Here is a 15,226-nt window from a genome sequence, read left to right as displayed (position 1 = left end):
TCACATTCTTGCTGCACAATGATGGTGATAAACGCTCCCCTCTGACTCACAGCAGCATCCCATTCTTATGCAAAGCTCAGACTGTTTATCTCACTCCTGATTCACCTTTGTCAACAAGGTCTTTGCACACAGACTGCAGCCTCTACACTGCTTGTAGGAGAAATTAAGTCCACTGAACAGCTGGAGTCGTGTTGGGCTTTTTAAATTTAAATAATGCACCCAAGAAAAAGCTCTATTGTCTGACAAAATAAAAAAAAATAAAAAAAAAAATAAAAAAAAGAAAATAGCTTAGAAATGAAGAGAACAAGAAAGTAAACCACGACTGACTTTTTTTTTAAGCTTGTTCCATGATTTTTTGAGAGGGAGACTGAAAAGACCTCTTCCTCACTGAAGAGTCTCTAACAAGTCATGGTTACTCAAACAAGAGCTGCTAAAATTCCCCTAGCTTTTGGAGCTATGATCAGACACTGTGCAGTGAATGAAAAAAAGATGAAGTGCCTATCTACAGAAAAGTTTTCCAGATTCATAATAGTTACATGTTTGGGAAGAGACTGGTTGGACTCAATGATCTTAAAGGTGTTTTCCAACCTAAATGATTCTATGATTCTGTAAGATAGGAAAAGTTAATCCAAAGGTACTTGCTTTCCCGAACTCCAACACACATGATCCAAGAAAGTGGTAGTGGAGGGGGTTTACCAGAAGTAAAAATTAAACAGGGAAATACAAAACAGAACTAGGTTCCAGGACTAGTCTGGAACCTAGTTCTCCTACTGCAAGCTTGTAGAAAAACTTACAAGGATAAAACACAGGACATAATTTCTCCATGTAAGAGCCAAAGCATTCAATTCACCTCAGGCAGACATTCTTGAGCTCCTTCAATGGCTTTAAAAGAAATTTCAAAGGAAGAGAGCTCTGATCTATGGGTGACTAAACACATAATTAAAGTAGGCAGAAACACAGTGAGAAGCTACTACAACATCAGCCAAGGAGTGGGGGGTAGGCTGGGAGCCTACCCAATGAGGGAAACGTAAGTTCTCAGTTCAGAGGATACAGCTCTGCTCTCCTCTTACTCTTCCTCCTGGTCACCGGTGTTTAGGAGTAATTCCAGAGATACACTGACATCTAGGTAGTCTTACATCTAGCATATGCATCTCTGTGCAGGGCTATGCATAAATATGTCAGCTAAATGCTTTTGTATGGGCTTTTGCAAACTTTAACTGTAAAATACATTTTCAAATGTATTTCCATGAATTTCAGAGTTTGATGTCTTTCTTTCTAACGAAAAGTTCAGCTACTTACTATCCGTCCATTATCACTTAAGCAAACATGGCACTTTGCAGCTATTTTGGTTCTGACACTGTTTCAAACTATAGAGAATGATACATCAAAATATTGTCTTGGCTTATGATAATATACATGACTTGTGTGACTTTCCGCTATAGACTGAATATCGTGCATACACAAATAACCACTCAAAATAGTTAAGTACCGCTGAACTATTTATAGTACTATAGTCCTTGCCATGAAAGACCCATTAAGCTTTGTGGTTGCTGAGACTGTAGAAGACAAAACAATGCGTCGTCCACTAAATGGGCTTACTCTGGGTTAATATTTTCAAGTTCTTTTTGAAACAAACATTACTACTAAAAATATTTTACTAATTGCTCATCAAGCCCAATGTTGTGGCAACAGTGGATTTCACATCAAATTTTATGGCTGAAGAGATGCAGTGGACACAAGACCTTTACTAGGATTTTGTTGTTACATACAGCCAAACATGACATCCCTTGAGACGTGAACATTTAATGCTGTATCAGACACAAAATGACATAAATTTAAGTTCACTTAATTTTAATAGTAATATTAACATTAATGTTAATTAGAACTTCTCACCCCTAATAATTTGCCTTACCTCAAAAATGTTAAAATGGAAAAATATCCCATGTATATGTAATGTGTAACAAAACAGGAAGGAATGAAATGAGAGTTAAAATTTTACAGAAATTGTGAGTGAGGAAACCAGTGTATTGGACATGAAAGTAAAAGATTAACAGACGACTTCAGATTGCATAGCATAAAGAGAAAAAGCCTGAACCTTCAAATGCGTCTGTTTTTAAGAATATTTCAACATTTGTTTGAATAATGTAAGTATTTATTCTAATATTAAAATAAGTTAACCAGAAACATTTAAATGAAATACAGCATAATAAAAGAAAAATAAGTTGCAACATTTGTTTCCTTAACCTTTAACTGGACATACAACAAGCTGTTCAAGCTTACCATTTGCCTTGTTCATTTATGATCTGTTGAACTGTATATCCAAACTGTTCTTTTGATGGACCAGAAAATATTTTTGCTTCTAGGAGCCCAACATTGTAGGCTTCACAGCAGTTATGAAGAATGCCTGTTAACAGAAAGATTATGATTATCACAGAAGCAATTAAAGAAGAATTTTGATCCCAGTGAAAAAGGCTCTTCATCTGTGCCAGCTCCCCCAGTGCAAGAAAATAAATCGTAGCCTTTGACACATGCAAGAAAAAACACTCTACAGCACCCATCTGCCCATGCATAATGCTCGTCTAGCAGTGTTTACATTATTATAGTATTGTGGGCAGAGATCAATGACTCATTCACTGTTTGCCTTAACAAAAGTTGCAGCATTACGAATGGGAATGTTTTAGCTGAAGGGAGGCAAGAAATATGATTCAGAGGTCTGTTATCCCCTTTACCTTAAGGCATAAGTTACTCTTATGGTACAGCAAACACATCAACAGCCTGTTCAGGTACATTAGAGGTACACAGCATCATAGATTGGAAAAGGACCTTTAAGACCATTAAGACCAACCATTAACTTCACACTGCCAAGGCCACCACTAAACCACATCCCTAAGTGCTACATCCGTATGTCTTTTAAATACCTCCAGGGATGGTGACTCAACCACTTCCCTGGGAAGCCTGCTCCAGTGCTTGACAACACTTTCAGTGAAGAAATTTTTCCTAACAACCAATCTAAACCTCCCCTGGGACAACTTGAAGCTGTTTGATGTTGTCCTATCACATGCTACTTGGGAATAAAATCCAACACCCACCTCACTTCATCCTCCTTTCAGGTAGCTGTATAGAGCGATAAGGTCCCCCTTGAGCCTTCTCGTCTCCAGACTAAACCCCCCCAGGTCCCTCAGCCGTTCCTCATCACACTTGTGCTCCAGACCCTTCACCAGCTCCATTGCCCTTCTCTGGACCCGCTCCAACACCTCAATGTCTCTCTTGCAGTGAGGGGCCCAGAACTGAACACAGGATCCGAGGTGCAGCCTCACCAGTGCCCAGTGCAGGGGGATGATCACTGCCCTGGCCCTGCTGCCACACTGGTGCTGACACAGGCCAGGATGCTGTTGGCTTCTTGGCTGCCTGGGCACAAGCTGGATCATGTTCAGCTCCATCAATCAGCACCCCCAGGTCCTTTTCCACTGAACAGCTTTCCAGCCACTCTGTTCCAAGTCTGTAGCACTGCATGGGGTTGCAGGACACAGCACGAAGCCTTGCTGAACCTCATACCGTTGGCCACAGACCACCGATCCAGCCTGTCCAGATCCCTCTGCAGAGCCTTCCCATTCTCCAGCAGATCAACACTCCCACCCAACTTGGTGTCATCTGCAAATTCACTGCGGGTGCACTCAATCCCCTTATCCAGGTCACTGATAAAGACATTAAAGAAAACTGGACCCAGTACTGAGCCATGGGGAAGCCCACTTCTGATCGGCTGCCACCTGGATTTAACTCCATTCACCAGAACTATTTGGGCCTGGATATCCAGCTGGTTTTCATTAAAACTAAAACACACTGACTGTAACTGCTAATAATTTTTGTATTCTAGTGTCTATTTGCAACTTAATGTTTGAAAGACTGGAACAAAACCCAGATTATCTACTGCATCAGATAACCTACACTTTTGAGTCATTTTATTATCACTCCAGAAGCCTTTGTTTTCAGTCCAAACAGTCTGAACAGTTGTCTAAACAGGAAAACTTGGAAATACAAACACGCAAGATATAACTGCAGTAATAAATCATGACACTTAACACTGAAACTCCACTTCGCTGTTGTCATGGCATTAACTGTTTTTAACTTGGGCACTTGCATGCCTGGGAATAAGGATATGCCACTCCATGTCATTTTGAGGGGGAACTGAAAGTGTGGGCTAGGGACAAGGTCCTAAATATCATGAGTTTGCAGGGCCTGATTTCTTTCTGATGAAGAGCTGTAGGTGAGCATCTAGGAGAATGTCCACTACAGAAACTGCAGGAAAAAGTTCAGAGTACCCTAAAACCCAGGAGTAGGTAAGTCCTCCCCCAGCTTCGAGTTGGCAGGACTGAGACACCAGAGGGATGCCAGGAACAAGCTACAGCCAAGATAAGGAACATCTCAGGGCTCCTTAAAAACCTCAAGAAACGTCAGCAGTGGAAGAAAACATGACCTGTGGTTGCACTGTGCAGTTATTGCCCATGGTTCTCAGGTGAGGCAGGTTCATGTTGTTGCTCACTGGTTAGACAACATCCTTCATGTTTCCCCTCCCTTCCTGTGTGCCCAGTCACAATGAGTTTTATCTGCTCTACACACAAAATATGCCTCACCATAGTTATTTAGTATGAATCATTTTGTAGTAAAGTGGCAGCCTTTCTGATAATCCCTGTAATAGGGACCCTTTAACGAAACATGTGCCAATCTTTGGCATCTTTAAAACATAAGCTTAAATTCAAAGCGTTCATCTGATTTTGATGGGCAGAGAAGTCCATTTCTTTTCCAGGACCCAACACCAGCTCTGGAACAGAAGTTAACAGGGATTATATCAGCATAAACCAGCCCATCACAGTAGTTTAGCTGTAATAGTAATAACAATAATAACACCACATCTCACAATAGTGAGAACATTAAAATCATAACTGCAGTTTTGCAGGCAAAGTTCACAACATGTAAAAAATTTCAGTGAACTCAGTACCTTTTCCCATAGAATGGAAAACACAAATATTACTAGCAGAAGACTAAATACAACTCACTCAGTTACTATGTTTTTATCACAAACTCATAACAGGAAATCATTCAGCTATTTCAAACAACCACTATCTGCAGCTGGCCTCTGGAAAGCAAGAAATCACCATTTGCTAAAAGTACAGTTCCTTGAGAAACATCCTTAGAGATAAATACATTTCCTGAGTCATGTTATTTAAGACTGGAGAAGAGAATATGTACAGACATATCATCCTGTGTTTCGCAGTACTTTGGACATTAAACACAATCGCATATATTCATAGTTTGTGTCTGGATTTTGGGGAGAGGCAAAAGAAGATCTTTGTGATCTAATATACTTGCATTTTATCAAACTGTTTTGCTTATGTGCCATCCTAGGTTTATTTCTGGGTCTGACGTTTTTAAACTGTATTATCTTCAGTCAGAAATCAAGCACAATTTAGCAAGTGCCCCATTCCCAGAGGCTACGAGAGACTATACTGCAATGCCATCCCTCATGCAAATACAGAAGAATAACTCTCCAAGTTATATGGTGCACATGGAAATAAACGCTGGCTTTTGAATGAAAAGACAAAAGTATCCAAGAATGATAAACATTTCTAGGCTGACCTCAAATTCAGTGGCATCTAGAGAAAAACGAATCTCCGGAATCTGTTACGCAGTCAGTAGCAAGTCACACTGCTAGCCAAATGGTAACTTTGCTAAATGTCTTCTGTCTAAAGGCACAGGCCAACCTCAGTGCAAATGCATGGAAGCTCTTTAGAATTGTGTCCAAGGTGAGGGGGTTTTAAATGTTACAGCCAGGGCAGAAATTTCCAGAACCGGATAAAACTATCGAGACAAGTGTCACAACCAACAGCCTGAAGGGAAGTTCCTTTGCTGGTTCAAATTTCCTAGGGCACTGTCACAGGTCAGACAGGGCCAGCACAACACATGCTGGCCTCTGGGTTGCCTGTGCCCTTTCCCTCCTTGTCCTCCTGCAGCATGCTTCCCTGGGCCTTCCAGCAACACTCTTGTGGTCCTGCTTTCTCCAAGATGGGGGCTGATTCCAATGAGCAAAGATAATGCCTGGCCCAGACGGGATGCTTCAGCTCCTTGAAGCTCCTCTGGGCTGTATTACGGCTTAGGGAAGCAATGGTCTTTTTTTCTTCCCAGCTTCCCATCCTGTCTCCTCACTGAACCATTCCACCCATCCTTCCAATTTACACCGAGTCTTGACTGTATTCTAAAAAGAATATTATAGAATAAAGAATAAATCATTTGCACTACTGCAACATCAGAGCACTGCTCTTTGAGGGCAAGAATTTCTACTCAGAATAATGTGAAAAGTGTCTGCTGGGCAGGTCTCTTCCCAAAACTTCCTCTACCACCCTCACTTTCTGGCCAAAGACAGCAAAAACAAAAGAGCAAAAAAGCAACCACGAAAACATACCTCTGAAGACATCAATGTCATTGATAATATTCTTTCAATATGACAATATTTATTCAAAATGAGCTTTGCCTCTTGCTCATGACTGCTTTGCAAAATCAACGTCGAAAAGCCGGAAAATACACTGACTCCCCAAGAACATTATAAGATGAACCATACTTTCAGCATATTTCAATCACAGTCATTTTATATTGCACATTTTTATAATCATTAGCAGGTTTTTAATATTTAGATCTACTCCACAAAAATCTTACTTAGTTTGGGACTAGCTAGTGTATACTTGCAATAATACACTAGGCATTTTCCTGCCATTTTCCTCCATCTTATATAGTGCTCACACTATAAGAAAATCTTTTATCCATTTTGTACATTTATCTAAATACAGTATTCAGAACAAGAAATTCAAGCATCTGTAGCCAAAAAAAGAGAAAATGCTAAGTTTGCTTGAAACCTATTTTAAGCCTAAGCCAGAATAAGAGGGTCTCTTATGCATTTAAAAGAGTGCCAATCATTGAAGCATCTAGGTTCAAAGTACTGTATATTCTAGGCTGGAAACATTCAGTATCTGCTGCTGCCTTCAGGCAATGAACTTTGATAATTTAGAATCTTGAAAAAAAGAAAACTAATTCACTATCTGGATTTTTAATAGCTTTTGGTGACAGACTTCTATGTGACCTAACAATCATGATAAGATTAGTCGGGCAAGTAAAAATCCACTTCCTAACTTCTGTCTGTAAATGGCACTTTATTTACAGCCACATAAACAGACTGTGTGGAAACAAGCCTAAAGCCTTTGAAGGCCTCTCCAAAAACTTCAAAAGCAGCAGTTTCCCTCCCCTGACCAGGAAAGGGGCTTGGGTGCTTTGGGTTAAAGAGGACACCTTCATCGAGCAGAGTAGCTCCCAAGAACCTTCGGACAAGAAAAGTTAGGAAAAAATCCTTAATGGGATAAAGGAATCTTTCCAATAAACTCCATTATCTCTTTGCATGGTATTTTTTTTCTGGGAATTCCCATGTTTCAGCAACTGTGTTATTGCAGTGTATACCACAGGAGCTGCAGAGTAGTATAGCTGCTTATATACTTCTGCACCACCATTTTATTGCTCCTAGTAGGATAAAAAATAATACATGTTCTGACTGTGCACCTTTAAGCCTGAACATGTGGGAATTCTTCTGTATCTATAAATGACATGTCTAATGATGGCTCTAATGCCTTCTGTTTGCTGCCGTTGAAGTACAAGCCGGAGCAAGTTAATTGAAGTAATAGTTCGTATTAGGTACACCCAGTTCATAATTGGTTTGATTTTGTAAGCAAAGCTCACAGCTTAAAGTGAGCAAGCAGAAAATGTCTGTTGGTTAATCAATCATTTAATGTCATGATTATAATAGTTGTCTGATTGTAACCCCTTATTCAAACAAATTTTTTGTTATACTGGTTAATCTAATTGGATGAGAAAAAATGAAATCAGATTCTGCGTGTTTAGTTACCTGGTTTGAGAAACTAGTTTATAAAAGTTTAATAAAATATGCTAAGAATATTATTAGCTTGCATTTTATGTCATAAGAGTCATAATAAACACGTCATTTTATTTTCAGTTTAAACAGTAAAATTGACTTTTCAATCACTTTATACTATATTGCAAAGGTTATGCTCCAATTTCAGATGGCAACATATGATATGCCGTAATCATACAACATCTCATCTCTCACAAAAACACCTGGACAAATAGAGGCATTCACTGCTGCTGTTATTTATATCTGGCACAGTATGAAGAAAAAGGAAGACATGATGGAATTTGACCACAAAGTCTGTAAGGATCCACTTCACGCTACACATTAGTTTTATATTTACCTAGTATTAACTTTACCAGTAGGAAACTTTACAATGAAGGAAACATCATCACCTTTTTTCCCTAATGGGAAAAATGTTTGCTTCTTTGAACACGTATTAGCAATAGAACAGAAAAAGTTTGTTATATAATGCAGCTAAGCGACCATTTGTCTTTATGAGTGAACATTCACACCACTAATGGTCCCAGGAGAAGGAAAAGAAAGAGACCTTGCTGGCAGCTTCCCTCAGGTCAGTATCACAGCCACAGGTACAACCACTGCCCCTTGTGCCACCTCTTAACAGAACAGTGGACCCTGACAAACCCAAATATCAGCATGCTGGGGGATTTGAGGGTGGGAGGCAAAAGTATGTAGTCACTACAGAAGAGCAAGATCATGACCCAGCATTAGGATAAAACCAAGATAGTATTACACACATACTTGCATGGGATTTTTTAGTCCATGAATGGTTTGGAAGAAGCAGGGGTGTGGAGAGTGTGTCAAGAAAACCCTACTGGATTATTATCTGCTTCCTGAAGCAGTTTCATAGATTGGCAGCCAGTAAAACGTATACTGCCTACATTGCCTTAATTGCTCAGTCTAGTGTTTTTAAAGTAGTTATTCTTTCCAGAAGAGGATATTATTACTTTACCCTCTGTGTTAGTATGCTCCAACAGAGCCACTACAAGTTCCACAATGAAAATTTTCCCCTTAGTCTCAAAGATTTCTTCCTCCAAAGAGCACATAATCAGCACTGCCCTGAAACCTGTTAGACCCTGCTGGAGGCAGAGTAAAGACAGGGGTAAGAGGGCTGAGAGAAGTCATAACTCTTGCTTGCCACCGATTTCATCTCACAACAGATTGTGCACAGTGGTCCAAGCTTTCTTCGTAACTGAAGTATTTCTGAGGGCTCTCTTTGGGGTGGATTTTCTGGTGATTTCTACTGTACAAGATCACACTCCATCTCCTCAGTTGTCACGGAACTTGTAAAAAAACTTTTGCCTCTCTCCAGTACCCAACTGTTTTTTTCTTCATCCCTCTGCAAAAACTTGCAGAAACCGGCTCACAGGTTCCAAGGTTAGTAAAGGAATACAGGCACTTACAGATCCTGCTTGCACTATAATCACCTTCTGTCCTTGAAATATTAGGCAGAAGGTGGAATGAAGGCAGGAAGGGAAAGTAATAAAGTTATGAAAGAGGGCAGTCAAGTAGTATTTGCTTCATATTAAATGTATTTAGTGTTACTTTTCTGCCTTTTTTTTTAAACAGCAACAACATTTTGGTGTAAGAGTAAAGTAATTCCCTTATTATTCAGAACGTATGTTATCAGACCAATAATCCAACTGTAATTAGTCAACTGTTCCTACAGAATGAGCTTTTTAAAATTATGGGTTGTTTTAATAAATCCATTGTGTTTTGAAGGTTTTACTGACAAGACTGTAAACATATAAAAGACAAAACAATGCATGCAGTTACTTTATTCCACTGAATTGCAGTACAGATATTCCTCGTTGTGGCTTTTTTCAGAAGCCACTGAACAATTTTCGTTGCAAAGGAAGGAGCAAGTCTACCCAGAAAAAGGAACCACTCTCCCCCTCACAACAAATAAGTCTTGAGCCTGACATGTACTGTATGCATTAACAAGTAACGACATAAAATCAAGTTCTTTTCATGTAAAACAATTCTGTATTCGTTGCACTGTTTGGGGTTTTTCTGTAAATAAGAATACATATGAAAGACCTTTTTGATATATCTTTAGTATACTTGGTCAGGGCTATGTAGAATCCAACCCACTTAATGGAAAGGTACATAACCCTTTACCCAATATGGCTAATAAAAGTAAAAAATATTTTTTCATTAGTTTTCTCCTGTGTATTTACTTCTCTATTTTTTTTGTTTGTTTGGGGTTTTTTTCAGCATATACACACAATGGCAAGTAGGTATCTTCAGCTCATGTACCAAAACAGCAGTTTTACAATCACAGCTAATCTGTTTTTATTTTAAAATCAAACACCTTTCTTATTGAGAACAACCTTGTAAATAAAGACAACATTAACCTCTGACAGGAATCAAAAGGAGCAGAGAATGTGATTGGCAAGACACTGGACTTTCTGTACTAAAACTAGGCTTCCTTCAATCCTCACTTCAATTACTTTGTTGATATTTCATTATGTTTACAGAAGCATTAAAAGGCAAGTCTTCATTTTACTGCTTCATCTATTTGTTTTACTTTTATCTTAAGATGGACATTTTCTTCACATTAGCAATAATATCTCAAGCTATTTAATAATTAACAGAGATTACGTTTAGTGTAGAAATAAATTATAGGCCACAAAACTCAAACCAAAACAAAAAAAACCCACACACACACAGAAGAAAGGAAAAACAATGCCTCATTTAGTAACAATACTCCCTCCTGCCCCTCTTCCTCCACTCCCCTCCCTACATCAAGTTTTCTTGGTTTAGTTGGCCAACTGCTTCTTCCTGGAAGTAGGTCAGCTTCCAGGCTGAAAGCCTCCAAGAGCGTGAGAGCCTGAGTCACTGCCTTTCAATTACAACTGTTTATGATCCAAGAAGCTGCACTGAAGAGTTACCAATAACCTGCTATAAAAGCAATCCAAACATGATATGACACATAAATTGTGAATGAAAAATTGGAGACTAGGTGCTGTCTATTTTACTGTTCTGGCACTGCTGCAGAGTAAGAGACCTAATTAAATTTACCCATGACTGCATTAGTTACTCCGAAACAGCTGTCTTTTTCCTAATAACTCCCTATTTGTAGCCCACACATTGCCCTCCTTGGGGCAGACAAATAAACTGCTCTTCATCCGGAGTTATGAAATCTCAACAATCTACTGTACACACAAGGACTGACTCCAAAGAAATGCTTAAGAGCAGTTACTGCAGGACTGACAACTTCCTCCATGTTGTTAATAAAGACAGCAAGTATTCAAGCCTACTCAAATTTATTGTCCTGGTATGTTTCCATCATTAAGTTCAGTGGGAAAAACTTTCTTTTACAGAAAATTCTCATAAATGGCATCTTTTTAATATGACCTGCAGTTCTTCTTTTCTTTTATCTTGGTACAACAAACAGGATTGTTTCTGCTTTGTCTTTAGAGTACCACCATTTGTTCTCAACAATACCACAAAGATTAGAAGTACATGAGGCTAACAATCCGTTCACACGTTATATATGCAGTTACATCACTGACTTCACACGTAATGATGATTAAAAAACTTCACATGCTTCCCTATGATAAAAGCTGACTTTTCAACTGGCATTCACTCCAGCAAATTCTCTTCCCTTGTGTCTACATTATCAGTTGCTGATCCTTCTTTTAAACCACCAGTATTTCCAAATATAGTCAGAGAAGCATACACCACATTACAACTGTAAGGGAGGAAATGCATGTCATCACACAGAAACCAATGTGACTATCTCTATACTTTATTTGCCACATTTGCTCATCTCAGCTTGTATGAAAACATGTTTGTACACAGGCAAAAATGTTTATTTCGCACAGGTCTCAAGAAGATGAGAAGGCAACCAAAGGCATCTGTATTTCTCTACCAATATCACACTTTAGGGTCTTTGGAAATTTCAGTGTATTTTACCATATTAGTGTATTGTATTATATTGTACCACTGTTAAATGTGACCTGGAAAGGCTAAATTAGAAAAAGGCTGAGGGACCTGCCATCACCACTGACCCCTCTGCCACTACAGTGTCATAGCCTGCAGCATGAAGACTGCAATGGCTTTAGAGTGACACTACCATCACGCCATTTAGGACACGGTGTTTAGGACCCTGTTCCTCCCTCACAGCTCCACAAGGGCTAGCCAGACAACCCCAGAAACAAGAACAGTCTCAGCTGTAAAAAGTTCGCTACATCAGCTTCCTGCAACAAGAAAACCTCCACAGGATATATAAGACAATAGTTGGAAGAGCTATAATTATCAGAACTTTTGTTTTCCTATAGCAGACTTAACAACCTAACAACTATTCCTCCCCCTGATTGTAATGGCAGCTCTTGACCTGGCAGCCTTAATGGTAGGTAGATGGTCTGAAATTCCTCCTTAATACACATTGAAGTGATCAGTTCTGGCCTAAGCAGAATTTAGGCTCACTAAATTGAGGAAAATAATCCAAGAAACCCAGACTTCAGCAGCTGCCTAACCCAGAATGAATTTAAAATTATCTGACATAATATAGGTTGCATAGTGCAGAAAAATTTAGAAAACGATACAGTTGTAGAAGCAGTCCTAAGAGAAAGGTATCCTACCCTACTGTAGACTCACTCTGGTAGAAGCATTGCCTCCTCTGGCCAGAAGCAATGAAAGCTTCCCAATTAAATATTTTCTCCTCTAAATGATTTAACTGAATAGCTAAGTAACTTCTTTTTATGCACTGCTTATTTACCAAATGTGAATTGCATGTGCAGTCCAAAAGGGCCAACTCAGAACTCCTATTCGCCCATCTAAGTACCCCAGACATTAGGCCACAGGCAAGATTTGTCTTTGCTTGTCTGCCTGGAAACATAAATGTGCATCCCAGGATGAGCCAAGACCTGGATTCAATATCAGAGAGTGTTTCTCTTGACTACCTTATTGCCTGGTAGCAAAGACACTTCTGCGAAAGTCTGGGAGGTGAGGCTACACCACCATGAGCCTTAAGAGAGAACTAAGCCCACATTTCCCAGGTGACTATTACCATCACTTCTCAGGCAGCTACTTCCTGGAGAAAAGCTGAACTAGACACCTACCTTCCAAAATTCTTCCCCATCCTTGACCTCAGGGGAAGGAGGTACCTCATGCAGGTGCCTGAGAAGGATGGAGTTCAAACGCTCCCCTTGACCCATTATTTAACTGCATGAGCCTTCGTGCTTTGGAAGCAAACATTTTTCATGCACTTTAAAAGCACCTCAATGTCTCTGCTGCGTCCAAGGCACCTAACTCTGCACTGTGGGGCAGGCAAATGAGTTTCAGGTGCAGGGGGGGCTGCAGCATGCACTCTCCCAGTCCTCAGCTCCCTCACCAGACTCTGGATGGCTGTGGTCAGGTCAGTGACTGACTATCTCTAGACAGAGTATGGAAAAAAGTTATCTTTTTTTGTAAAATGCAGCCATTGTACATTTTGGAGTCAGAGAGAAGGAGCCAGGTACATTTAAGAAGAGTTTTCTGGCGATAATGCTTGCTTCCACAAAAGCAGAACAGTTGCTTTTTGTCTTCAGAGAAGCAAAGTCTATTGTAGCTGTCAACTTCTCAGAAAGACAACTCCAGTGACTCTTAAAGTTTGTTGTTTGGGGTTTTTTTTTTTTTTTTTTTTTTTTTTGTGTTTTTTTTTTTACCGTTCAATATGATGAACTGGCTTTGGGCAGTTTGGAAAAGAAAACAAAAAAAGAGTGAGCAGAGACAGTGAAATGAAAGGATATTTCGCTACAGTCAAATGAACAACTATTATCAGCAGAGCTACTAAAGGATTACTATACAAGCAGTGCTGCTGGATTTTTTTCTGTTTATTGTTTTGCCCATCTTAATAAAAGAGTTACTTCATTTTCAGTATTTTCTGCTGTTCTAAATTTGACCTATATGTATTTTAGGCATATTTAAGTGGGAACTCTATTTGGTGAACATACTTAGTGTCAGGACACTTAAACTTTTCTTTCACTTAGAAAATTTTCATTTGAGAAATTTCAGGTAAATCTGAGTTTAATATCTATAAATCCAATCAGTTCTATGTGCATTTGAAGTACTGCATATAAAGATAACTAAATTATTATGTTACACTGTAGGTATACTGGATAAAATTGCTCCTATGTTCATTATTAGAGCACTACTTCTATTGTCTTATGATAGTTTACAGCTAAGAAAATAGAATAAATGAAAAACTATTTAAGAAAATATTGTACCTTTCTTCAGTTAGCAATTACCATTCTCCTCAAATAGAAAATGCAAATAAGGATACAGGCACAGAAACTTTTGAGTCACATACATTGCAATGATATTTGGTAACCATCTAGGTCACACTAGTTGCTGAGGGACAAGATACCCCACTTGCTTCTGTTCAGATAGGTGTATATAAAGGGGACTCTTCTGAGGTTTACCTTCCTTATTATAGGAAGTTGCTATTAAGAAACGAGGCCAGTAACTCTTGACACAGGTTGCCCTGACTGGGACACCTACATAGATGTTTACCTTACTATCAGAATGGGGCCAGCTGAGAGTCAATTTAGGCTTAAAGTCCAGTAATTTACTGATTTGTTGTTTTAACAAATTATGGAATGAAGCAGTATTTTTTACCCAATGTGCTTTTGCAGTTGGAGACATAAACACAACAGTCACAAGAAGTAGTTATGAGAAGTTATGAGAAGTGACTGCTGTGTATGTGGAAAAGGTAGACAGCCTGTTAGCTAATCCAGCTGTTTTACCTGTGGGCAGCTGCCTTACTCCAGGCAGCATAAAGCACGACACAAACACTTCCCCCCAGAAGTGTTGGGTTCACTACTTCTAGTAAGGACAACCATCGCTGCAGTAAGCTCATATAAGCCAAGCATGGGTCAGCTATTCCTCATTCAGGTAAGATAAAAACCTATCTTGCTGTCAGAGGAGGTAGTTATTAGTGGGTAATCCAGTGGGTAAGGCAGCCTGGGCATTTGCAGTCTTATTGTGTACAGCTTAACACAGCACCAACTGCTGCCAGCTTCCTTGCTTTTATATTATATTCTTATTTATTTGTTATTTTTTTATTTTATATTTTACCTTTTTACTTTCATTATTTTTACTAATTTATTTTTAAATTATTTAAATATTTATTTATTTATTTATATTTCAGATTAATTGCTGGAGAAGCAGACAGACTGGTAAGCAGATAAAAGGGAAACACGCAATGCAATCTTTACCTACCACCCCCCTCACACTCAAACACACTTATTTCCT

At 39.1% G+C, this 15,226-nt stretch overlaps 1 protein-coding gene across 1 annotated transcript in view; it reads right to left on the bottom strand.

Annotated features, from left to right (window-relative positions):
• Positions 1-2,480, bottom strand: part of ITGA2 (integrin, alpha 2 (CD49B, alpha 2 subunit of VLA-2 receptor)) — a 46,069-nt gene extending 43,589 nt beyond the window's left edge. The window contains exon 1 of the mRNA XM_010020459.1: positions 2,281-2,480. Coding sequence (XP_010018761.1) covers positions 2,281-2,480 — 200 coding nt within the window. The remainder of the gene's footprint in view (positions 1-2,280) is intronic.
• Positions 2,481-15,226: the final 12,746 nt, after the last annotated feature.

Source organism: Nestor notabilis, unplaced genomic scaffold (genome assembly GCF_000696875.1).
Source record: "Nestor notabilis isolate BGI_N333 unplaced genomic scaffold, ASM69687v1 scaffold12868, whole genome shotgun sequence".
Taxonomy (NCBI): domain Eukaryota; kingdom Metazoa; phylum Chordata; class Aves; order Psittaciformes; family Psittacidae; genus Nestor; species Nestor notabilis.
Note: the sequence above shows the minus strand (reverse complement) of the source record. Positions and strands in the feature narration are given on the sequence as shown.